The 26,824-nt window shown below is 41.8% G+C and overlaps 1 protein-coding gene across 4 annotated transcripts in view; it reads left to right on the top strand.

Moving 5' to 3' along the window:
* Nucleotides 1–26,824, top strand: part of SEMA6A (semaphorin 6A) — a 129,638-nt gene that overhangs the window by 71,089 nt on the left and 31,725 nt on the right. For all 4 annotated transcript variants that reach the window (XM_067031481.1, XM_059061008.2, XM_059061007.2 and 1 more), the window contains exons 4-16: nucleotides 1,491–1,551; nucleotides 2,544–2,606; nucleotides 3,332–3,433; nucleotides 9,268–9,358; nucleotides 12,356–12,475; nucleotides 13,170–13,258; nucleotides 14,096–14,313; nucleotides 17,838–17,969; nucleotides 20,142–20,297; nucleotides 23,063–23,239; nucleotides 23,606–23,746; nucleotides 23,833–23,913; nucleotides 26,109–26,167. In XM_067031481.1, coding sequence (XP_066887582.1) covers nucleotides 1,491–1,551; nucleotides 2,544–2,606; nucleotides 3,332–3,433; nucleotides 9,268–9,358; nucleotides 12,356–12,475; nucleotides 13,170–13,258; nucleotides 14,096–14,313; nucleotides 17,838–17,969; nucleotides 20,142–20,297; nucleotides 23,063–23,239; nucleotides 23,606–23,746; nucleotides 23,833–23,913; nucleotides 26,109–26,167 — 1,490 coding nt within the window. The remainder of the gene's footprint in view (nucleotides 1–1,490; nucleotides 1,552–2,543; nucleotides 2,607–3,331; nucleotides 3,434–9,267; nucleotides 9,359–12,355; nucleotides 12,476–13,169; nucleotides 13,259–14,095; nucleotides 14,314–17,837; nucleotides 17,970–20,141; nucleotides 20,298–23,062; nucleotides 23,240–23,605; nucleotides 23,747–23,832; nucleotides 23,914–26,108; nucleotides 26,168–26,824) is intronic.

Here is a 26,824-nt window from a genome sequence, read left to right as displayed (position 1 = left end):
GAGTCATCTCAAACCTAATACCAAAGTAATAGGCAATTCCATTCCAATAATGAACCTGACCCACAGCACCACCAATAGAGTCAAACAAGTGATAAAGGAATGCCATAAAACTGCCTTGGAATTAAAGGGCAGGGCGATTCTGGCACCCTACTGAAGTCTGAAGAACTTCCCAACTCAGCAATTTACAAAACAGGCTCCCCTTTCTCCCCCTCACCACCCTTACACACACACACACACAAACACACACACACACACACTCACTCTCGCTCGCTCGCTCTCTCTCTCTCTCTCTCTCTCTCTCTCTCTCTCTCTCAGTCCAGGAGCAGGCAAGGGAATTTGTAGGCCAACTGCCTTGCCCCCTTTTATTTTCACAGGAGAGAGCCTGTTTTTATTTCTATTTTTCTCTGTTGTACTTTCCCTAAAAGCAGTAGCAAACAGATTTCCAAAGAACTGGGGGGAAAAGAATTCAAGTGAAACCTGACAGCAGATTTCTTTCTTTCTTTTTTCTTTCTTTCCTTCTCCCCTCTCCGTTTCTTTTAAGTAATGAGGGGGCTTGAAAGTCTGCACGGGAGCCTTGAGGTCTTGCTTTAAAGCTGTGGGTAATTTTCCAGCCCCAGGACTTCCTGCATTTTAGAAAAAGTCAATGTTATTTCAAGGGAAAATGAGCTGTTTTGCTTTCCCTCACTAGCCCCCCATCTCCCCAGTTGAGTGTAGTTCTTTTCTTTCCTTTCTTCTGAATTCCAGACAAAAACACCCTTGTACTCAGCTCACACAGAAGGGGATGTTTAAATATAGCCCCACACCTGAGCTGCTGATTCGGTTTCTCCCCTTCCAAGGGGAGAATGGCAGCAAATCATAAAGTCAACCAAATTCTCAGCAAAACAGGAAGGTAAACAGAAGCAAGAAATGTAAACTTTAGCTCAAGTACATTTTAGACCTTAATTGACCATCATCGTGTGAAAAAAGAGAGTGGCTTCTGGAAAGAATTTTACTTTTATCATCTTCCATCTTCTCCATCAAATTGTCAAAGCTAAGGCTGAAAATATGTTGTCTAAAAAGAGATGGAGATGGAGATGAGCTTTTTGTTAGCTCCCTTGATGAACAATTATTGTAGCATGTTGAATACCAAGTGAAAGGGCATGTGAAACCATCTGTGTTCCAGTTTGGAAGCCCATTCAACTTTCAGACATCTCCCACTAAACTACATATATACAGATGTTATAGTTCCATGATGAGAGAGACTACTGGAAAGTTTTCATAAAAGGTGTCCGTTGTGGCAAGATGCCACATTTTGTCAGAAGATGCTGAATGTGAGCCAGAGGCATCTCTTGGAGGCTGAACCCTCCCCTTTTTCTTGCATATGCATGTTTTGTTTTTAATAACATGGATGTGGGTTTATCTGCCTTGAATGAGACATATACTCATTCAGGAGAAAATGAACTATCTTGACTCTTGTGTTTGACATTGTATTAATATTTCTTTGTTTATAGGGACCATATTTATACTGTTGATATAGACACCTCACACACAGAAGAAATTTATTGTAGCAAAGTAAGTAGTTTTAAAACTTTCTTTCTGAAATGAAGGACCTTAGGATGGTTCTTGAAGAGAATATGTATTTTAAAGGCATTGATTGAGATGACATGGCTTATAATAATTTGGAACATTCTGTGAAGTCCTAATTTGGGGGTAACTTAGGGCTTAATACATACTCAGAAATGGTTATGTACTTCATATTTTATTCATCAATTATGTGTGCATGTACACTTTGGAGTTTTAGGTAATTGCTAAATTCTTTTAATAAAATATTGGATGTTTGTCCAGGAAAATATCAGCTTTCATATGTAAACTTTTGTCCTACAAACGTTTCACTGTTATGTTTCCATATCTTGCAGTACTAAGTTTGAGTTGACTGTTGTGGTTCAGGAATTTGATAATTATCCGTTTCAGACACACATAAAATATAACCTTAAGCTTCCCTTATAACTCCACATGGAGGTATTTTAGTTAATAAAATCCACCCCAGAAGTAGATGATCCCTTCAGCCCATGAATTTATGCAAAGGAGTATAACCTGAATTAAATCTTTGTCCACCTAAAGTGAATGTCTCCTTTATGTTTAAGAAAATGACTTCCATATTTTAAGAAAAAGGCCTGCTTCACGGAAACTGATTTATCAAGTGAAAAAGAAGGGCAAGGACATGTATTTTATCAAAATGAGCATAATTTAGCGAGTTAATGTGGATATTTTATGTGAAATGTCCATCCACGCTGTTGTTTATTCTTCTTTCCTTTTTCCTTCATCTTTATCTCAAAGAGAAGAAGGTCATTTTGTAGTTTAATGAATAGACAGGGGTTCAAAATTAAATGAACATTTCCACCTCTAATCTTTTGTTGTTATGATGAATTAATCATGGAGAAAGGGTGCGGAAAGCTTTCAATAAATATATGTTCAGCCTCTAGTCTCCCCCAGGGAACTCTTACTTCTAAAATCAAATGCAACAACCTCTGGGTTCTAATTGATTTCTTTCTTGATCGCCACAGAAACTGACATGGAAATCTAGACAGGCCGATGTAGACACATGCAGAATGAAGGGAAAACATAAGGTAGGCAATTTTCATTTCTCCTGCAGCTGCCACTTTGGGTTAAGTCCTTGACTGTTATCTCTAGCTGTAGACCATGATGTGGAGTGGGTCACACTAGTCCCTTTTCCCCCAGTAATTGTTTCTTCCATCAACTTATTGAAGGCTTTAATTTGCAAAAATAGCTTGCTTTTAATGTGATAAAACATTACAACAGCTGCTAGGGCCGCGTCATGAACTATTTAGGGGCACCAGGGATTATGGAAACCAAGCTGGCTGCCCTGACTCTTGTAAGCGCCCTCTCCGGGAGCCCACACCTCACAGTGCAGAGCCCTCAGGGAGTCTGCAGAAGAGCTCAGAAAGGCTGCCGCAGACATACAGAAGTTCGTGCCTTTGGTCATAGAACAACATAAAAACACACTTCAGCTAGGAACCTTATATATCAAGGGACCCTGGAGCCTCTGGCATTAGAATTAATGTGATGGGGAGGCTGGTACTTCCAGGCCTGCCTTCCTTTTGCGGCATGAATACATACTTCCACTCTATGCCGTTTTCTTATTTACTGTTGAAAAAGCAATTGTTATTCTCATCATCATCTTCTGGTAAACATCAGGAGGGGCTCGAACTTTTCACAGGTGAACTCTCCAGCCACCAGCATTTTAACCTTGCTGTTAGCAGATCATGGTACACGGTGAAGGGGTCTCTATACTGAATGGACTGGATACCAAAAAGTTTGAATTATTTTTCAGGATGAGTGTCACAACTTTATTAAAGTTCTTCTAAAGAAAAACGATGATACTTTGTTTGTCTGTGGAACTAACGCCTTCAACCCTTCCTGCAGAAACTATAAGGTAAATGCTATCTTGTCTCTTGGAACCACACAGCCCGGAGGTATTTCATAATTCACTGTGATTGTGCCTGCAGTAACCTAAGAGGGTTAATTCAACACCACCTGGGTTCCTCTCACTTGTTCGACTTAATGTATTGCTCCACATGAGTGATCCTGAGCAGGCTTCTAAGCTTCCTGTTTGTTCAGGATTGATTGACGCGGCTTTAAAGAGCCGATCCTGCAAAGTTCCTTTCTGTAAAACCCTATTCTCTATTGTTCAGAACGCCAACATATGTACCACATAGTGGATTTCCTCTCTCTCCCTTTCTCTTTTTCCCTCCCACCCTACCATCTCCTCTCTGAGCACAAAAACACGCTTATATTGTGAACGATTCCTATTTATAAAGGGATCTCAAAAGCATGCCACTGGAAACTGCAGACTTTCCTCTAGGTAAGATTTGCAAGAACACAGGAAGTTAATTCCATTCAGCACTCAGCTTACTTGACTATGGCCTTACTTATCTTGGCCTTTATGCAAGGGAAAAAATTAACCCTCGCAGCATTAATGAATCTAGTTAGTTCTGATGCAGCTGATGGCGGTGTTGCTGAAGGAGCAGAGATGAGAATGATCTGAGGTCTTGGCTCCACATCTTTGGCTTTCCTTGTCCCTTCTTTCTGCAACAGTCTGTCATTCAGCAAACCCGTATTGAGTTTCTCCCGTGACCAGGCATTGATGTTGTAAAGACAGACAGGAGGCCTCCATCCTTAGGGAAGCCAGACAGGGAGAAGAAAACTGCAATCCCATGGGTTTGCTGCCACGGTGACATAATGCAGAGCATTATGTGATGGAAGCTGTGATGGAAGCCATCACAGAAAAGTGCTTATATCAGCCTGAGATGTGGAGTCAGGGAGAGCTTCCAGAAGGAGGTAGACGACACCTGTCTGCAAGCGTTCCCTCCTGCTGTCCCCACGTATGGAACACGAACACCCCAGCCCAGGAGAAACCCAAGCGTCTGTGATTGCCCAGAACCTGACACAGTGTCTCCAAACAGGTGTTCGATGAATTTTGTGGGGTAAATAGTGAATGAGATAATGCCTAACCTCAGTCTCAGAGAAGAAGTTACCAAATGAAGGGAGAAGGGCATTCCAGGTAGGGGAACAGCATGAACAAAGGCACGGAGTAAGAAAACAGTCTACTGAGCTTGAGAAACTACTTTTGGTTCTGAAGTGCTGGACTGTGAGGTGACAAGTGACAACAAAAAAGAGCCTAGAGAGGGAGGTGGCCTCAGGGATTAAGGGAGGAGATGAGATTCAGGAAATACTTAAATGACAAAAACCAGGAGGATTTACTAATTAACAAGAAGCACAGGATAAGGAGAGACAGGAGTTAAGAATGACTGCAAGGCTATCTCCTGGGTGGGTGGACGGATGGGGCGGCCACCAGTTTGGACAGTGAGTAAAGGAAGAGCAGTGGGGTTGAGGGGGGTGGTGAGAACATGGGGGTTCCATTTGGCACGTTAGGAGTATGCCAGGCACCATGGATGGCAATGCCGACGGGACATGAATAAAGATCTCCAACAAGAAGATGGACGGGTGAACCTTGATTTAGGGAGAGACATGGGGGGCATATCTAGATTTGGGTTTCACCAGCATAAAGTGAAACCTTAAGGGTGTGAAGAATGAGCAAAGAAATGTTGGGCTGATATGACCAGAGGGCTCACCAGCCTGAGTTTGACAGTTTTAAAAGACTGCCTTGGCATAGACGTTGGAGGGAGGGTCTGTTTTACCCTCATGCTCAGCTTCCATCTTTTTTTGTGTGGTACGCGGGCCTCTCACTGTTGTGGCCTCTCCCGTTGCGGAGCACAGGCTCCGGACGCGCAGGCTCAGCGGCCATGGCTCACGGGCCCAGCCGCCCCGCGGCATGTGGGATCTTCCCGGACCGGGGCACGAACCCATGTCCCCTGCATCGGCAGGCGGGCTCTCAACCACTGCGCCACCAGGGAAGCCCTCAGCTTTCATCTTATGTTTGGAAACGGGCACCAGCAGGGTCAGGATTAGGGTGAGGCAAGTGAGGCATTTGGCTCAGGAACAACATGTAAGGGGTGGGGGGGGGCATCAAAAAAATTCAGTAATCAAGACAAATGATAATTTCAATGCAGTATTTTTTTAAAAATCTAAATTAATACAAAAAATACTATCACATCCAAATTTTAAGTAATGATAGGAGCCGATTCAGGCTGTAATAGAGGCAGCAGTCTAGCCAAACATTCAGCCAGTAATGGTATACTGGAGCACGGACTTTAATTCTATCACTTAATATTCCATCCCCATTCGTCATTGTTTAGGACTCATTAAGATTAATGCTTCTAACAAATCCTAACAAATTCCCTAGCTGGAAAGCTATCTTTTATGACAAATTACAGGTTTTCTGGGCACTGTGATACCCGGCCTGCCTGTGGTCCAGCTCATTCTTCCTGCACATGTTCCATTCCCCCAGGATACTTCACCTCTAAGGGATGCCTTCACCTCTCCCTTGTTCTAGCCACACCTGCTGAAACATGTTCCAGGAGCCTGGGCCTCTCAGAAACCACAGACAGGATACACCTATCATGGCGAATGGTAGTGAGAACCCTTGGCATTGCTCAGACAAGTGTTTTTAGACTCTCGGGGCACAGAGGGACTTTGCTGAGGATATGAGACATAATGTATTTGGCTGCGGGGAGAATGGACAGCCTCTCTCTTAAGTGCTTGTCATCTCCAGATCAGGACCAAAGGGTCAAAGCAAAAACAATGACCAGTTTTCCACTAACCCAACTCTCAGAGCGCAGAAGCGTCAAGTTAAACTATTTGAAGCAGGAGAGTGACAAAATTTTGGTCTCTGCTTCTGCACCGTGTGCCCTGACTTACACGATTTTTGTAACAGAAGTAAGCTGAATATATTAGAGAGATTAGAGCCAAATAAGATTATCTGGGGAAGAATTCTGAAGGCTGCCCACTATAAATTTACAACTACACTCCATACCTTTTCCCTCCTGTTCTCTAAACCTCTTGAAGTTCCACACAAGTCAGGCTGGTTCTTAGTATAACTATCTGTACCCTAGGGTGATTTAATTGACTAGGGGCTGCTGTTAAGTCTAAGATCTGATGATTGCTACAAGGATTAGTTCTTCATGGAAGGAGCATTTCACCATGGCACTGTTTTGTCTCTGGACTTTTCCAAGTTCCCAAACCAATACATTAATTCTTCATTGCTTCCTGCCCTTGACTAGCTATAGCTACAGCCGCTGTTTTAGAAGTAGGTACATTTAAAAAAAATATATCCCCACTGTACATTATTGTTTCCCCACTGCCAGGATTACAGCATGCACTGCTTGGGATAACAGCATTTCCGTTGCATCACTGTGTACCAAGCATCACTTTGAATACTTGCCACAGACCACAAAGTCTGTCACAGTTCAGCAGGAAGCTCTTCTTGGGACAAAATATTAGGAAAAGACTTTCATAAAAATGTGCTGGGGGAAGAGTGCATTTGCTTTATAGAATGTCTAACTTGAACATCTTTTCCCTAAAATTACATTTTTAACACACTGCTTTATGTGATTCTCGGCTACAGTTTAAACAAATAGGATGGCTTCGATGGGGGAAGATTTCAAAATGCTTGTACATAGAAGTGGCCTGTCATATCCCTGAAAAGGTTTCTGTGGGTTGAGGGCAAAGGGCTAGTGTTGGACAACACTAGCGGCTGCTCAGTAAGAACCTCGCTCCTTCCTCCTGGGCAGCAACTCCAAGCACCTTGATCTAAGGCACCCTGATTTAGTGCTAAAGGCCTTTTCACAGATTCTTCCTCAGCACCAGTGCTATCTTGGGTTTATCTTCTTTCCATTTTCATATATGTAGTCAAACCAGGCAACTGCCAGATGATAAACAAAATACCCTAAAACCATAAAGAAGACTGAACTACAGAGAGGGTCAAAACATTAATAATGTGGAGGAGATCTCTCTAGGGACTCTGTGGTGCTGAGATTTAAATTCTAGGACAATCCATGGTGTAAGGAAGAAGCCTGTGTGGTAGGAACCCCCTTAATTATTGGTCTAGGTGGGCCAACCACTGACCAGTGTTAGTGGCTAATCATCAGAGGTTCATTTCCCGCTCACATCACAGTCAAGTATGGGTTGGTGAGAGAGGTTCTGTTCTATGAGGAGGTTATTCAGAAAGCCAGCTCCATTCTGCTCTTGTGTCTGCCATCTCTTAGAATCTTGGAATTCTCCACTGGATCCTCTGTATCTAAGGGAAGAATGTGGAAAGAGAGCAAGAGGGGAGGACCGTGGAAGGTTTTTAGAGGCCAGACCTAGAGGTGGTACAGAGCCTTACACACACCCCATTAGCCAGAGCTCAGTCATGTGATCATACCTGATCTGCAAGGGAGGATGGGAAATGTAGGTTAGTGTGATATGTAGGAAAGGGAAATGAAATTTGGTGAACGGCTAGTAAGACCCTGCCTCACCTGCAAATGCCTATGGAGCCAGACAGGTAACTCATAGGAGTGAAGCAAGCAGGTTGTCAGGATAATCTGTGGGTGAAGGGGCCCTGATGCTAAAGACCACATGCCTGTTTGAAGAAAATGGCAGGGGCTGTCATTACTCAACTATAGCCTGCTGCCACTTGGGTAAGAACAGCCTAAACTGACTTTCCAACTTGTTCAAAAGAAGAAATTCAGGTTTTTATATGCAATCTCCCTGTTTTAAAATAGGGCTCATAGGGGCTTCCCTGGCAGCACAGTGGTTAAGAATCCACCTACCAACACATGGGATACGGGTTCAAGCCCTGGTCCGGGAAGATCCCACATGCCACAGAGCAACTAAGCCCGTGAGCCACAACTACTGAGCCTACACTCTAGAGCCCACAAGCCACAACTACTGAGCCCACGTGCCACAACTACTAAAGCCCATGTGCCTACAGCCCATGCTCCGCAACCCAAGAAGCCTGCACACCATAGCAAAGAGTAGCCCCTGCTCGGCACAACTAGAGAAAGACCACGCACAACAACAAAGACCCAACGCAGCAAAAATAAATAAAATTTTTTTTAAAAAAGGGCTCACAGGCAGGCCAGTAATAACCTCTAGCCAGTAATAACCTCTAGCCCACAGGAACATGGCCAGGGTTGGGCATTAGGAGATGGAAGTCAAGCAGCAGCCTGTGGCTGTTGGGAACCTCTCAGCTTCTGGGCCTTTCTCACCTGTACAGTCTGAGGATAGACATGTTTCTGAAGTAGGTACAGAGGCTACCTGAGCTCTGCTTGCATCCATGTTTTTGTACCTTTGCTGATGCCATACTAGTCTTATCAGGTAACCCGAGAAAGAATTCCAGCGTCGTCTTCTAGAGTTTAACCCACAAAGGCAGGACTCCTCGGGCACAAGAAAACCAAATCTGAAGTCATTCTCTATAGAGTTAATGACTCAACAGATAATTCATGGGGAGTAGAGGAAGGAGGGGAATTAAGTTTTCCTGGTGTCTGCCTCAGAAATTCCTTTTCCAAGGAGAACGATGCTACTTCTTGAGCACTCCAGAAGGATACTCTTTATGGGAATAAAGGAATCTCTTTATTGTAGTGGTTCAGAGTCAAGCAGACATGACTGAATTTCTGACTCTCCTAGCTGTAGAATCTTAGTCAAGTGACTTAATCTCTCTAAACCTCAGCTTCGTCATCTGAAACCACAAGACTTACCTCAGAGGGTATTCGAGGATTATTTGCACCATGCATATGAATTACTTAGCAAATTAAGAGCTTTGTAAATATTAGTTGCTATTACTACTGTTGGTTGCTGTTCTTAATTAAGTCCTATTATTTCATTTAGATGGATACTTTGGAACCTTTTGGGGATGAGTTTAGTGGAATGGCCAGATGCCCTTACGATGCCAAACATGCCAACATTGCACTGTTTGCAGGTAAATGACCTGATTTCTTCTCATTACATTTGCTTTTGTGTGCTCAGCCTGTGGCTGCACACCTACTCTGGAGGATTTGCAGAGTCACAGTTGTACTTTGATTCTCTAGTGAACAGTGTAATTAACAATGCCTTTTCCATTTGAAATTCATATGAAAATTGTACTTTTGCTTCTTAAGAGAAGTCTTTGCCACGCTTACCCATGCTTTTGTGCCTTCAGAGAGAATAACAACTTTGTACTGAACATGTGACATACTGGTTAGGGCATGTTTGGGCTGAAATAATAGAAAATCCCACCTTGAACCACCAATGTGGATTGAGTATTTAAGGTAGGGTAGACTTGGGGGTTGGTCTGATTCAACAACTCAATAATCTCATCCAGGACACAGGTCCTCTTCATTTCTCTGCTCTGCTTCCTTTCTTTCTCTGAGAGAGACTGGCTGTTCTCAGAGTCACAGGATGGCTGCCGGGGCTCAATTAGGGCTACGTGTTCTCTTGTCTACATACAGAAGGGAGAAGGAAAGAGACAAAAGGAAGCTTTTGGAAGCTCTATCAGAGCAGTGAGACCACATACTCATAAGTTACCAGCAAACATCTTGTCAAATATCATTGACCTGATTAGGTTACATGCCTGTCTCTGACAGAAATATTGTAGTGGCCAAGGGGATGGTGCTGATTGGCTGAGGCTGACCCACACTCCCCATCCTTACTCCTTCCTTCCATTGCAAAGGATATAAAACAGCAGCAAGTAAGCCATGACGTTCAGATTGGGATTTTTGTGTACGCGTGTGTGTGTGTTTTAATTAGAAATTTATTTAGGAATTCACTGCCAGCTGTGCACGTGGAAGTGGGTACAGGGAGAAGTGTTGGTTTGCTCGTGATTGTTATGGCATGTAATAAAGCAGTTAGCTATAATTTCCATCACAGCAGCTAAAAACTGGCACATCCTAGCCAGATAAGAGACTTTAGGGCTTTGATTATGAAAAAAGATTAGCTCCTTGAACTTCATCCTCAGTGTCATCCATTTGTGGGCCTGCATCTGCAGTCAACGATTGAAGAAGTGGTTTGTGCCAGGTTCAGAAGGAAAGGTTTCTCAGGTTCTCCTCCAAAGGTAGAGCACAGTATTGTCGGGAAGCAGCATTGTGAGAAACACAAAGTCTTGGAAACCTGTTTGTAAGCATGGCCAGGGGCAAGGCCAGTGGTAAGGGGGTTTGAGCATATTCTTATGTGCATAACTTCTGCAGCAACACTTTTCTGACACTTGGCACCTGCATTAGTCAGTACCATGGAGGATGTGGGCTGCAGTGGAGAACACAAGTTTAACCGTTAACTAAAAAGACATAGCCTGAGGTAGAAAGAGGAGAATGGGCAGCGTTTACTAAGGCCACCAAGTTTCCAGAAGCAAGCCATGTTGAGACCATACTGTCACTGCCCCTCTGCCCCTTCCAACAGGTATATTTGAATCAGTGGTCACTGAAATGTCTGAAATCTCATAAAAGCTCAGCCCTTATAAACAGAAGATATTTGTTGTACCTCAACGGTTGCCATATTACGAAGAGTGCCAAAATAGTACTTGATTTTACAAGTAAAAGTGCTGGTGAGATACCCAGTGTAGAACGTAAGACAAAGAGTACGGGGGAGTGTTCAACAGCAATAACCACACACGCACACACAGTGCTTCCACTGCCCTTGGCTCTTCAGGTGTATCTGTACGACCTGGGGCTATGATTCTATAGGAGAAGTTGTGATTTTTGTAGACATGTTTATCAATAGAAAGGTGTGCTGTCTGCAGTTAAAATCTAGCCCAAACAGTCAACAATGACTGATATATGAATGCCAATAACATAGATGTGAAGACAGCTCTACCCTGAAACTAAGTAAAGGTCAGTTAAGACCAAAAGTAGACATCAAGAACTTTGCTTAGGTATGTTTGGATATGAGGTTTTTAAAAATATATATATATATGCTTATTCCACAAGTGCAAGAGCTTAAAAGAATACTGTATTGTATATAAACCACTCTGGAAGATGCTTTCAAAGCCACAATTAATGAAGATATGTAATCCATTAAAAATGAGCCAAGGAAGTAATTTTTTATATTAAATATAATTAGTGTTTCCATTTCATCTACATAGATTTTGCTATTCCAGAATAGCCCATTTGATTATTTGTGTAAACAATGCTTGCTAATCCGGGTAAAGAACCCCAGATTTCAAGGATTCACCTTTGGTCATCTTTGCCCTCTTTTGCCTTGAATGCATTCTCAAGCATAAGTCCCAAAGAGCATGAATTCTTAAAGAAAGACCAATTTGAACTCAGCACCATCCCTTCCCCCGCCTTTACTTTGGCTTCTTATATATCAGAATGTTCTCCGTTTGTAACCGGAAATACTGAAGCAAATATTTCTTAAATGCAAAGCTAGATTGGCAGGGCTTAGTGGCTCTCATGACCGAGGTAAAGAGGAGCAGAGACTCGCAGGATACACGTAGCAATTTTAGTCAGCTCTTTTTTGCTTATGAATCCCCTTTCTTCAACGCCCCTCACCTGCTCAAGCCAAGGACGCTGTTACTTCTGCTTGCACTTAAATTTTTCTGGTGATAAAATCAGCCTCTATCTTTCCCTGGGCTCCTACCTAATCCAGTTTACCACGGTGTGTGGCAGTTGCAGTGTCCAAGAGGCCTTGGCCTTGAGATTTCAGTCAAGGTACAATCTAATCGAGTGAAGCTAACAACCTTTTTCATTTACCCTGTTCCCTGAGCTGCTGCTACTTAGAAATTGCCGTGCAATTTAAAAAATGAAAAATGTTTCATCTCTCATGATCCCAATTTAAAATGGTTAGGAATGTGGGCCAGGTGTTTTCCCAGAGACTCTCGGGCTTTTCCCAGGTGCCCTATCTTATTTGCCTGATACAGGAAGGCTGGGCGGGGGAGGCCTCTATTATTCCCCCGTGCCCACTGTCTTGCTGCAACTCCGACCACCTCTTCTCTTTCTCTTCGAAGACGGAAAACTGTACTCTGCTACAGTGACTGACTTCCTTGCCATTGATGCAGTCATTTACCGGAGTCTTGGAGACAGCCCAACCCTACGGACCGTCAAGCATGATTCAAAATGGTTGAAAGGTGAACAAACAATTAAAAGAAGAAAGGAGGGGAGGTGGGGGAGATACATATCCTGAGGGAGATTCAGAGCCTAGATGGACGAGACTGCAGTTGCATTTTAGTAATGGCTTCTCACAGACAGGAAGGTAGAAATTGCACCTTCTGCCCCCAGTTGATTTATTTACCTCCCCTTTTCACTTCCCATGAGTTTCTGGAGTGTTATCAAAACTACCAATGCCACTATAATAGAACACGTGACATTTATCTTTCCTGCTTCAAGCTCTCATTTCAGAGTCCCACGTGAAAACAACTAAACACTTCATTCATGGAAGGAAACAGGGGATTGGAGGTGGTGGGGAACAGAAAAAAAGCTGTTCACAACCCTGTATGAGTCAAGGGTGACAAAGACATGTGTACAAAATCCATTCTGTAATTTGAGAGTTGTATTGTGGAAAATAAAATTACACAGATATGCAAAACTCATTTATTCTTCATTGTTCATTGCAACTGCTTCTGAAAGATAAAATCTGTAGGCTTAAATGCTTTCTGAAATCACCAGCACTTGCATGTGTGAAGTCACCAGAAATGGTCAGTGTTAACCAAATGTCTAATGGCCCTACACTTTCAATTAATGACATGTCTTTGGTTGCAGCTGATTGCAGTTCTTTTAACTCTGTGTGACATGTCCCCAATTAAAGTGCCCATTTGTCCACAGAACCGTATTTTGTCCAAGCGGTAGATTATGGAGACTACATCTACTTCTTCTTTAGGGAGATAGCGGTGGAGTACAACACCATGGGAAAGGTAAGAGGGGAGGATGTCCTCAGTTTGGGGCCAGTGTGGTTATCAATGACTTTGAAATAAGAACCATAAATCTAATGACAAGGTCATGGTTTTGAGAAGATCCAGCCAGAGACTGGTGGAAGTGAAACATTTTGCTTCCTCAAACCCCTGTATGCTTTTTCTGAGTAGTAACAGATTACAGGGAAACCTCTTAAATGTTTATATTGAAAATTTAATACTGAGTTTCAAGTACCTTAAGATGTGGTTTCCAGGTGCACTCATCAGGTTTTTATGTTTTGAACTTGAGTCGCTCCAGAGAGAGAATGTAAATATTCAATATCTTTTAAGAAAACCAAGGGTGTTGATTGTATTACAAAAAGCAATAGAACACTTAGGGGATGTCTATTTCGGTTATTTTTATCAGAGAATAGATCAAGATCACTAAGTTAGAAGGCACAATTCAATGCCAGGGTGGCTTGCACAGTTAGAGGAATTCAGAGTATGAGATGCAGAGCCCAGAGGCAGCTAGTGAGGATGGCAGAGATGGTGCATACAAGTGTGCTTTTGTTTGAGGAAATAAAAAGCTAAGCAGTCTGTATGGAAATGAGTTTATGTGGCTGGGAGCTGATCCCCTGAAGGATTTATGGCTCTGTATTAAATGCCACAGCCTTATCTTTCAAAACATGCTGTTCCAATGCTGAGTTTTTCCCTTCTTTTTTTTTTCTACTGATTTTAGAAACACAGGATTAAATTAAGCACCTTGTTGTTCTGTTTCTGTTTTCTAAGAAAGGCAAATTCTACTAAGAGCTCCACGAAAAGTTAAGTGCATTTCATTTTCTCCATGTTTTCCCTCTGCAGGTAGTTTTCCCAAGAGTGGCTCAGGTTTGTAAGAATGACATGGGAGGGTCACAAAGAGTCCTGGAGAAACAGTGGACGTCTTTTCTTAAAGCTCGCCTGAACTGCTCAGTTCCAGGAGACTCTCATTTTTATTTCAACATCCTGCAGGCAGTTACAGACGTGATTCGTATTAATGGTCGTGATGTCATCCTGGCAACCTTTTCCACACCTTATAACAGGTAACCATGCCCTGGCTGTGGGGACTTAATCGGTCCTTCCTGGCTTCCTTTTCCCAAGGGGTTCTTGTCTAATACACAAGATGTGCAACTGATGGAAAAACTGCCATTCACTATTTGTAGCTAAGAAGCACTTAACATTGTTTTCATCAACAAATTAACAGTTATGTATAAGCACGGTTAGAGTAGGAATCTGGAGAAAGTAATTAGATAAATTCTAACAATATAGTCTTTTCATATGCCTGGAGTATAAACACTATTCATGTGCTATTTCCCAATCCCTCCAGTAATCTTGAAAAGTGAATAATACTGTTGCCTTCTTTTTACACTTGAGGAAACTGAGTTCAATTATACTATCTGGTCCAGGGAGCCAATAGATGGAAGCAGCAGCTTTGGAAGTCAAGAATGTTCCTCCTTTCCCTTCTAGGTCATCTAACATTTTATTTGACTTTTAATATTCCTATGACTCGATCAGTATTCTGAGGTAAAAATACTGGAAACTTATTAAAATGCTACAGAGTGAAATTTAGGAATTAGATGAGTCCATCTTGCATCCCACCTAAGGGACCCTGGTTATTATCCTGTCAGAGGAACCAGGATCCCATCCACAGCACTACTGTCTGACTCTGGAGGGTTCTACTGAGGATTTACAAGTCATCAAACGTTGCACGGAGAAATACTGTCTCAGCCTGTTCATCCCTATTTTTGTATTTACTTAAGCTAAGACACTGAGCTATTAAATGGCACACTAATAACTGTCCCTGGAACAGTGAAATGTGTAGAGACTAAAGAACAGAAAGAAGAGGGACACTATGTTCCCTGGTACTTGGCTCTCCCAAACCTTAGAGTACTAGCACCGTTGTGTGGAAATGATCCTAACTCTGGCCATGGTCATGAAATTGAAATACATGTACTATATTCTCACTTCCATGTACAGTTTTGTGTGTTCCATATGATCTTCCATAAGGAATGCACTGTTTTGTCTTGGATTATACTTCTTACAAAAACTCTGAAGGACTTGATGAGTGGCTAGATGACAGGATAGCTGCTAGGAAGAAATGCTTAAGAATTGGGTAGAGCCCAGAACAGAGCTAGCTGAAAGATGAAATCATGTGCCTCAATTATATGGAGGGCAAGAGTCAAGAGTTCCCACTGAAGAGATATGAAAACATAAACCCATATTGCAACAAGAAGTATTTAGTTAGGTTTAAATAAGCTGCAACCATCTGACGGAAGTTTTAGACTTGAGAAGAGAAAAGATAAAAAAAAAATTCAGGCCTTGACTGCTCATACTTTGGAACCGATGTATCTAGTAGTGTTGAAAAAGAATACTATTTTGGAACACAGAATGCAGGTGCCAGTGGAGTTTCAGAGCACATTTCTAATTTTTCTGTATGTTTTTCGAGAGGGTGAATCACTTCATGATTACAATAGAGTAGTAGATTCCTGCGTATTATGTATTCTCCCATTTAAAGAATTTTCTTAAAAGAGCCCTAGGAAACATTCAAATTAGTGCATGCTAATGCCGTCTCAGAAACCATATTTGTTTAGTAAAATCAGAAAATGGCAAAGATATGCATACCAGTTTTCATATATAAATTATAGTCCCTCTCTTGTTTTATTCCCTCTGGTTTCATCCCTCTCCACTGGGTCCTCCACACATGTACACTTCATCATGTCAGGTTGTTTCAATTCCTTTAGGTGCTCCTCTTTGCCCTGGGGATAAAGCCCAGCTTCCTTGGCATAGCATGCAGGCCCCCTCATGATCAGGCACGGGCTCCTCCTCCAGCGCAGACGGCTTCCTGGAGCTTGCTCCTGCCCTGCTCTCTGCCAAGTCTGCCCACCCAGCCCATGTCTGTTTGCCCACCGAACCCCCGGGAATGCTCCAAGCCTCAGCTCGAGCTGCCTCCCGTGGAACCCTGCACATGCCGCTTTTTACCAGACTGTGTTGGAATATGTGTTACTGTTGTTATTATTATCACTGTTGTTGTTGTTTTCTTACACACTGAACTGTGAGTCAGCGGAGAGCAGGATTCTCTTATTTATTGACATTCACCACTTGAGATTAGGGATTCCATAAATATATGCTGAATGAACAGAAGATGGGAAGAAAGGGAGGGAATAAAGTAGGGAAGGAAAAAGAAAGGATTTACAAATGAGTATAACCTTAGGAAAATTATAAAACCCTAGGGTATTTTTAGTTGTTATGAAGTGCCTCATAAAATACTTCAATATTTATCCTATTTTTCTTAATATTTAAAGTAAATAGGTACACCTCTTTTAGGAAAGTGTGATGTGGAGAGAGTCTTACAAAATTAAATAATGCTGGGGGTTCTGAAATTTCAAAACAAATGGGGATCATTGTCTTATTATATAGACTCAATACTGTGAATACACACACATACACACACATACACACACACTATATACTTTAAAATTCATCCTGCCACCTTGTTTTAAATAAGCTTTCTAATCCTCTCCCTATTTCTTGCTTTATTAGTAATACTTCATAACTGTGTTATGAAATTAAAGATGGCATAAAATTCTCCTAATCATATATGAAGTGATTTCCATATCCTTTCAACATCTGCAAAATCAGGAGTAAATCATTCTTTCTCCCTGGATGAAGTTCATGCTGCAAAGTGCTTGTGTCTTGCCCTGGATGCTTCTGTGTGCAGTGACCCACTACCTCAAAACCTGATTAAAACTGCTGGCCAGCCAGTGGCTGAAATTTATTTGATCAAAATCAAGGAATGACCGTAGTCAAAAACAAACATGGGTTTAAGCAGTGTACCTAGATGCATGAATAATTCATGTTTGTTCACCACTGATGAAAAAAAAAAAAATCCCAAAATCCTTCTAGGAGTGCCAGGCAAGAATGTAATTATAGGTAGAGATTACTGTCATTATTATTATTTAGCACTTAATAGAGCATTTTATTTGCAAAGTGTTGGTGCTTTAGAGATTTAAATTGTTTAGTCGTATGCAAATAAACAGGAAGTAAACTTTGCAACGTACAGTGACTAACATAAAATATGGCTGGGTTCCTCACACATACATCCTCACTCCTGAAGTCCTTGGCTTGAGGAACCAAATTCAAAGAAGGAATATGTGAACAGTAGGGGCACTTTTACTTCAAATTTTCACCAATATTAGAGACGCAGAATGTTGTCCAAAGGTTTTATCTTTGGTTTAAAGACTGATAATTTCAGGGAATTCATGAAACTTATAAATCACCAGCTCGACCATTCCTCCTTTATAAGCAAAAGCAGTGCCAGACACAAGACATAAAGAGATTTTCCTCTATGATTCTGCTGTAACTAGCCCTTTCTTTAAGGCCACTGATGCAAATTTGAGTCACAGAAACCTTCTCCTTCTGCGCTAGGATCCCTTACATTTATAGTGTTCAGGATGTGAACATTAAATCTCAACTGCCCGTACTAGGAAAGTTACTTTGGAGTATATTTTCCAAACTGCATACGTAACTGTTGCATGAATAACACTTTGTGTGAAATGTCCTACTGCAGCATCCCTGGGTCTGCAGTGTGTGCCTATGACATGCATGATGTCGCCACTGTTTTTACTGGGAGATTCAAAGAACAGAAGTCTCCAGATTCCACTTGGACACCAGTTCCTGATGAACGAGTACCTAAGCCTAGGTATGTGCAAATATTTACACGGCTTTCTTGAATTTCTAAAAATGGTGCCATTTGCTCCCCGGATAATGAGCATCTTATAAACTGCACACTAGTGCCTTCCACGCTGGCCACGCAGATACAAATGCCAACACAATAGAAAGGCCGGTGAGGCTGTTTGCCTTCATTCCCTTAACCGAAACCCCAAATTACCTATAGTTGTATTCAAAACAGTGACTCTCTAGTCTTTTGCTTAGACTCTCTATCTGTGGATTATCCATTGCAATCCTAGGATGACAGGAATCATCTGGTCCAGCAGCCCCAATGGTCTATAGTTGACGAAATTGAGGCCCAGAGAGGTATAAAGGGAGTTGCGCAAGTTCACATCGCTGGGGAGATGATTTCCACCGCCCCTCCCTGCTCCTCTTCAGTTTTGCAGAGACCCATGTCTTTCAGTCTTAAAAAAATGTAAAATATAAATGGTGTTCCCTGGATTTTGTGACGAGACTGGATCAGAACTGATCCTGGACTCTGAGCCAAGGGCAGCAGGTACAATGGGCCATTATTAGGATGTCTCTGGTCTGCCAGGTTCTGGTTTGCTTGGGGTCCAGATGCACTGTCGATTCTCCCCTCCCCAAAATGTGCCCCAGAAGTGCTTTCATGAGGAACCTATTGTTGAGGGACAATACAGAGACCTTTTGGTACTGTGGAATATCTATCAAATCCTCACACTAAACCAGTTAACTCATTCCTCCTAACTGGGACAGGATGAAACTCTCTCCCAACCCTGTGCCTGTCCTCTTTATGTGGCGCACACTGCATGCCTCCCATCACAGCATTCGAAATCTAAGTTATATAGAAACATCCCTGTGTGTTCGGCTTCCTCCACTTAATTTGTGGAAGGAAACCCAGAGTCTTCTAAACTTTTTTGGTTTCCAACTCTCTCCTCCGACATCCAATCCCCCACACAAGATACCCAGCCCAATTCACTTAACTGAACTTAGATAATATGAAACACTGTACCCACGGGAGAAACCCCTACAGTTCATCCATTTTCATCCCCTGAATTAAATGGCATGTGCATTCTCTGTTATTTATGGAGAGCAGACTCGGTGTAAAAAGCATACCCTGGCAACCTCAGAGATTCTCTAAGTCATTGCCTGGGATTCTTAGCTACCTTCCAGGTAAGCAGGAAGGGGAGTTAAGCTTGAGGGATCAGGTTTCAGGGAGTACTTATGTAATATGCTCCCCTGCGTATCGAAAGATGGTGTCACTCAGCCATCACCAGGACACATACTTCAAGTGACTTTCTACTGGTGGCAGCATGTTTGCTTTCATCCTTCCACGTGCTGGCCTGTCTCTCTTACAGATATCTGGGCGCTTTCACTGGCTGGTTGGGTTAGTGCCATGAAAGCGTGTGCCTGGGGCTAGACCCTGCCAGTGTTGTCTGGGTCCACTTTTCTCTCCTGCAGCAGTGGGCAAAGCAGGTGTCTGGACAAGACTGGCACCAGTGTTCCGGTGATCTGACTTTGCTGAGATGTCCCTTGGCTCCTAAAACCACATATATAATTTCTTTTAGAAATGAATTTTCAGTGTCATTGCTCAGAAATTTTAAAAATGCCTTTTCAGGCAAGAATTTCAGTGTAAGTGGCTTTTCATACCTACCCAAATCAAACAAAAACAATAAAAAACAAAACCCAAATGTTCTCTGACCCCCTAGTAATGAGAGATGGTTACACTGAGTCTAACAGGTACGTAGGCTGGCAGCTTTTTGAACGCCTTTGTTTTCTACATTTGTGAAAAAGTCAGCCCAATTGTGTCTTTTTGTGGAGCAAATGCCTCCAGAAGTTCTAGCAGCGTTTTAAGACAGACAAAGAGCCGTCCCGGAGACGTGCAAACCAAACCCTCACTTGTTTCAAGCTCCATCATTGTTTATGGGGTGGGTTTGTGCTTCTGGCAGGGAAGCCAGGCTGCTCCCAGCCCAGGCTGAACTGTCCTGGCTCAGGCTTCTCTATGGAGTGAGGAGGTGGCCCTGTGGAAATCTAAGCATATTTTTTGGTGGCATTATGTATTGTTCAGCTTCCCCTTCTCAGCCTACAGTATATTCTCCCTCATGCAGTATGCACAGAGAAGCAGTTCATTCAAAGAATTTGCCATAAAGCACAAAATAAGCCCCCTCCCTTTGTTTCTTTTTAGGCCAGGTTGCTGTGCTGGCTCATCCTCCTTAGAAAAATATGCAACCTCCAATGAATTTCCTGACGATACCCTGAATTTCATCAAAACACACCCGCTCATGGATGAGGCCGTGCCCTCCATCATCAACAAGCCATGGTTCCTGAGGACGATGGTCAGGTGGGTGCCAAGCAAACCGTGTCCTCACTGGATTTCCCCTGTTCCTTCCCAGGAACAGGGTCCTTACAGAACCTATCATCAGTGGATCACAATTTGAAATGCCACAAACATCTTCTGTTATCCTGGGCATTGATTCAGCTCTGAAGTCCCGGGCATATGGGTGGATGCCACCAAACCCCAAGACCACATTCCCAGTGAACACAGTTCAGATAGTTTCAGGCTAATCGGACACATGCCAGCAATTAGAAGAAACAAAGATATCTCCTTCTGCGTTAGCCTGTTCATCCCATGTGTGTGAGAGTAGAGGAGCAGTGAAGAGAATCAGTCAATGGATGTGGATACCTGTTTGGTTGGATATGGTTGCAAAACATGCTGCAGATGTCATCCGAGCACTGTCCCCAGATTGTTAGCTGTCATACAGAGCATGGACTAATGGAGCATTTGCATAAGTATACCAGCATGAAGGGTTCATACTTTAGCATTTGTTGTCTGGAGTGGTGGCCAATGGAGAAGGGATAGCTGATTGGAAATCTGTGATAACATTAAATATTCCTCCTTCTCATATTTATTTAGGGCTTGTTGCCAAACCATTCAACAGGCTTTCCCAAGTACCATCCAGTTTTGGCAGTCATCAAACAAAATGTTAATTAACTTTACCACCATTTTTAAACAGTGACTTTATTGAAAGATATTAAAGTATTGGGTTGGCCAAAAAGTTCATTCAGTTTTTTCCATAAGATGGCTCTAGTAGAACTTAGTTTTCTTTAACTTCATTCAAAGCAATTTTGTTAGACTGTACGTGACAGCTGTCATATCAGTGTGCATTTTTAAAAAGACATATCAAAATTGGTGAATTTTTGTGTAGCCATTTTAATACTGAAGATGGAAGAAAAAAGCAACATTTTCGGCATATTATGCTTTATTATTTCAAGAAAGGTAAAAACGCAACCGAAATGCCAGTAAAGATTTGTGCAGTGTATAGAGAAGGTGCTGTGACTGATCAAACCTGTCAAAAATGGTTTGCGAAGTTTCATGCTGGAGATTTCTCACTGGACAATGCTCCACGGTCAGGTAGACCAGTTGACGTTGATAGCTATCAGATTGAGACATTAATTGAGATCAACATTATACCACGCAGGAGATAACCAACATACTCAAAATATCCAAATCAAGCATTGAAAATCATTTGCACCAGCTTGGTTATGTGAATTGCTTTGATGTTTGGGTTCCACATAAATTAAGCAAAAAAAACCTTGACCATATTTCTGCATGTGATTCTCCACTTAAATGTAATGAAAACGCTCCATTTTTGAAACAAATTGTGACGGGTGATGAAAAGTAGATACTGTACAATAATGTGGAATGGAAGAGATCGTGGGGCAAGTGAAATGAACCACCACCAACCACACCAAAGGCTGGTCTTCATGAAAAGAAGGTGATGTTGCATATATGGTGGGATTGGAAGGGAGTCCTCTATCATGAGCTCCTTCCAGAAAACCAGTTTCAACAAGTACTACTCCCAATTAGACCAACTGAACGCAGCACTTGATGAAAAGCGTCCAGAATTATATGATGCATTAGATAATGCAAGACCGCACGTTTCTTCAATGACCAGGCAAAAACTGTTATGGTTTGGCCAGGGTTCTGATTCATCCGCCGTATTGACCAGACATTGCACCTTTGGATTTCCATTTATTTAGGTCTTTACAAAATTCTCTTAGTAGAAAAATTTCAATTCCCTGGAAGACTGTAAAAGGCACCTGGAACAGTTCCATGCCCAAAAAGATTAAAAGTTTTGGAAAGATGGAATTATGAAGTTGCCTGAAAAGTGGCAGAAGGTAGTGGAACAAAAGGGTCAATATGTTGTTCAGTAAAGTTCTTGGTGAAAATGAAAAATGTGTCTTTTATTTTTACTTAAAAACCAAAGGCAGTTTTTGGCCAACCCAATACTATTAATGGCTCTTGCCCATAAGATGGAAACCATGGTATGTAACTTGCAGAAGAGTCCATGTTTTCCAGTTCCTGCCATGATGCTTAAGGAGAAAAGGGTATCCATGGAGTGTTGAATGGCTATGGGATTTCAGAGAAGGAGGTTGCCCAATAGGACTTACCTAGGTAGGCAACAGGACTAATGCCCTTCACCTTTGGCTTTAGATGGATCTTATTTGGCTTGTATATCCATTTATTTATTTATTTATTTATTATTTATTAATATTGCCATTAACCCTCTACCTCCCCATCCTTCAGAACTCTCTACCCCTCTGTACACAATCAGAAAGCTTTCCAGTCTGACATTTTGTTGACAAGTCTTGGCACCTCAGAGGAAGAGTATGGAAAAATGGTAGCCGCTGCTTTTCTTTTCAGTCTTGAGTGGAATGTTAGCTGTGATCGATAGTGGTTAGTACTTTGCATTGCGAAATATTAAATGAATTCACTTATTATTTCTTCCCCTCTTCACAGGAGACATCCAGTCTTTCCTTATTCATGGAAGGGATAATTGTTGAGTGGTTTCAGATGATGATGGCTACATATTTATTATGTAACTTGGCCTCCACACATACATACCTCTTTCCTCCCCTTGGAGCCATACTAATGCTCTACATATGGAAATAAAGGAGCAGAACAGCTTGAGAGCATTATTTATATGCATATATTTTTCTTGAGGCTATTACTAGAAAGCTTTATCCCAATTGTTTGAAGTGGAAAAGGGGACACTTTAATGAAAGACCAACAAAGAGATAAAAAATGTGATCCTGTCATTTTAGATATCGCCTGACCAAAATTGCGGTGGACACCGCTGCTGGGCCATATCAGAATCACACTGTGGTTTTCCTGGGATCAGAGAAAGGAATCATCTTGAAGTTCTTGGCCAGGATAGGAAACAGTGGTTTCCTAAATGACAGCCTTTTCCTGGAGGAGATGAGTGTCTACAACCCTGAAAAGTACGTAGAAAGTTTGGTTCTTCCCTAGTAATTATCTGTTACTTTATCTTTTCCATCCAGAGAAATCATGGCAGACTTAGATTTTAGGCACTTAGGTGACTTTTAGTATTATTTGTAAAAATCTTTTCATATATTAAAAGCATTATTTTCTCCTTGCTAATAACGGGTATGTTTATATAAACACATACATTGTGTGTTTATGTGTATGTTTGTGGGTGCACACGTAAGGTTCTGTTTCCTGTTCAGTTGGATCAGATTAAGAGATCTAACCTTGTGCGCTGGGAGCTGGGGTGTAAGGGTGGTGGCAGGAAAAGGAACTGACCCACGAGAGACTATGAATGATATTATCCTCCCTTATAAAATTAGGTGCAGCTATGATGGAATAGAAGACAAGAGGATTATGGGCATGCAACTGGACAAAGCAAGCAGCTCTCTGTATGTTGCATTTTCCACTTGTGTGATAAAGGTTCCCCTTGGCCGGTGTGAACGACATGGGAAGTGCAAAAAGTATGTATTTGCCTCATTGATCACTGGAAAGTCCACCGTGCTTAGAAAAGAGTCCTGGGTAACTCACAGTCATCCTCTTCCTGCAGAACCTGTATCGCTTCCAGAGACCCCTACTGTGGGTGGGTAAAGGACGGAGGTGCCTGTGCCCGTCTGTCACCTGGCAGTAGGTAAGGAGCCCGAGGTGTGGGAGAGTATAAAGTGGCCTAGACGTACAATTAATTGAGCTCACACACACCACCGCCACTCAGCCTTCTGTGCACAAACCTCATCAATACGACTGCCGGCCGTTCTCCCTCCTTTTCCCCTTTCACAGAACAACCCAACATCACGTGGCAGATTTCCAATTGATTAATCATCCATCCTCAGACTAATTAAAAAGAGAAAACCAACTGTGGACTTCTAAGTATTCCCTGGAGAGAGGGACAAGATGGTACATGCCTTGATCATCACAGTGCGAGAACAGCAGAGAAAGGGAGCAAGAGGGTACCAATTAGATTAGTGATGTGGTTTGTCCAGCCATAGCAAAACTGGCTCTTCTAATTGACCATCCAGGGCTGAGAAGAAACTGCGGAGCATTTGTTAAGCAGTGCATTTGTACTGCAAGCATAGTGTATACATGCAATAAACCTCTCCCCTGCACTGAAGAACAGCTGACCCTATTACTCATTAGGTAGTAAAATCAATTCTTGGCATTTCTCCAGCAGATCAGCTAGATCAAGCTAGTCTACCATGCGTGTGATTTTGATGCTTAGAACTGTTACCCTGACTTTAATTGCCTGGATGGTATTAGCTCAAAGGTTTTATGCTTTTACTTCAGTGGATGTGAAATCCAAAATGACATTTGGAAAAATATTCAACGCATGTCCTTGACAGGTTATGGCAATTCAAGGAAGGTGCCGGATGGCAGCACAGTTCTTTCTTAGCCATTTCTTCAACTTCCTCTGATCTAAAGGGTGAAAAGAATCGTCCTCACATCACTCTGAGCCTCCTCTCCCATTTGAGAATAGCTAGTCAAACAGACAGGAGGGCATATCTGATGACCACCACCTGCATAATTTGAGGGAAAGTACTTCCATATACAGAGCTAATGGTTACTATCAAGTCTGACCTGGAAATTTGACTAATGCAAAGGGCTGACTCACCATTTATTATTAGATCAGCTTTGTGAGTAGCAATATTGACCTACTATAGTGTTAAAGCTTTGAATCTTTTCACCGGAACCTTGAAGTGAAGGAGAAAGGACCACAATGCACAGTGAGGGAAGCTGAGAAATGACCTATCTCCTTTCTTTAGTCAAGGTGTGACCAAAAGTAGTAAAACTGATTTTTAAGAATCATTTTTAAGTCAACATGAGAACATTTCATTGTTCAAAACATGTGGAACTCTCTTTGGAAAGTGGCCTTCAGGGCCTGGTACATACTGGCTTTCATTACTACTAGAAATCTTTATCCTTTGAGGATGAATTTGATTTTTAATACAACATAAAAACACTGTAAAACAAACATGGTGCATTATTAGATCAAGGTGTGACTTTCCAAAAAGTTTTCCTATATGACTCATAAGTAAACTCTGAAGGCAGTTACAAAACAGGAGTTTCAGTTATGGTGTAGAAAGAAGCGCAAAGTTCCCCCCAAAAAGGACAAGACTCCTTTGGAGTATTCCAGTGTGCTTATTTAAAAATCAAAATAGATACTATTAGGATTGATTTTATTAATGGTGTTAATAGTTTATACAGCCCAAAGGTGACCTTATAAGAAGAGTGAGCCTGTAGAGGAGCATGGCGGCAATACTCCTGAGGACTGGGCCTGGGGCAGGAGCGAACGAAACACCCGAGTGGTCTCAGCAAAATGCACCGCCATGTCCATCCTCTCAGGGGCCCACATATCCACTGACCATTTGAACACTTTGTTATACAAAGCTACTTCTAAGCAAAGAAACAGATAAAGGTCCAGGAAGGCAAGAGGTGGGGCAAAAGAGAGGAAAATACTTTTTTTTAATTTAGAAACTTCTGTACCACTTATGTAAGGAGTGTGTGTTAACATCTAAACTTTTCAGATATTTAAGAAATGCTCAGGGCATCAGAGGCAAAGAGTGATATAGGTAATCCACAAACTAATTAACTCCCTGAATAATACCTGAATTAACTGTCTAAAACATGGCTTCTCTTGGGAGATTCACAAACGACTCATTTCTGTAAGCTTTGGAGATAAACTTTCGAGCTGTTACCTACTTTTTTTGCACCTGTCACTCAATTTATCAAACTGTGTTAGCTGCTTTAGTGAAACTTAAGATGCATCCTGCAATAGACTCATATCACTGAATTTGTGTCTCCCTTTCTTCTCTTCCCTCCCTTTTTTTGAAGACTGACTTTTGAACAGGACATAGAGCGTGGCAATACAGATGGCCTGGGAGACTGTCAGAGTAAGTAGAGCTTTTTACCCATTTGGATATTTATTCTATAAAAAAGATGCTTTTATAGACTGGCCTAGAAACATGACCCCACATGTGAAACTGAGTGCAGCTACCTCTAAAACATGCATAAATAACAGAAATCACCTTCTAAATATCAAAGAAAACAGAGTGTTTTGCAGCCTCTGTTACCAATGCTGTTGCCATAAATGCTGGCACCTATTTCATTATCATAATGGTGTGGAACAAATTCACTCTAGAGGATGTCTACTACAGCAGAGCAGTAAGTTACATCAGCATTTCCATTTAAAACCAGTTTCGTTGTTTTTAAAGATATGTTATTGCCATAATTTTCAGCCAAATAATAAAAAGAGTGATCACTGTACTCTAGCTTTTTAATTGAATGGGACTATTTTATTTCTCTTGAACATATCAATTAACAAAATTAATTACTTTTTAAATTAGGTTTATGTTTATTACCATTTGCAATAGAAAAAAATTTCAGAAAGAACCCACTACATACAAGGTGACTCAAAATAACCTTTTCATAAGAACTGACCTACTATACTAATCTCAGAGATCATTTCAAAAGTTATTACATGCTAACATTTTAGTTAGAACTTTATATAAAGGATCCTGGTCAAAGGTCTGCCCCGTTGTCCAGTGATC

Source organism: Kogia breviceps, chromosome 4 (assembly GCF_026419965.1).
Source record: "Kogia breviceps isolate mKogBre1 chromosome 4, mKogBre1 haplotype 1, whole genome shotgun sequence".
In the NCBI taxonomy this organism is placed as follows: Eukaryota; Metazoa; Chordata; class Mammalia; order Artiodactyla; family Physeteridae; genus Kogia; species Kogia breviceps.
Note: the sequence above shows the minus strand (reverse complement) of the source record. Positions and strands in the feature narration are given on the sequence as shown.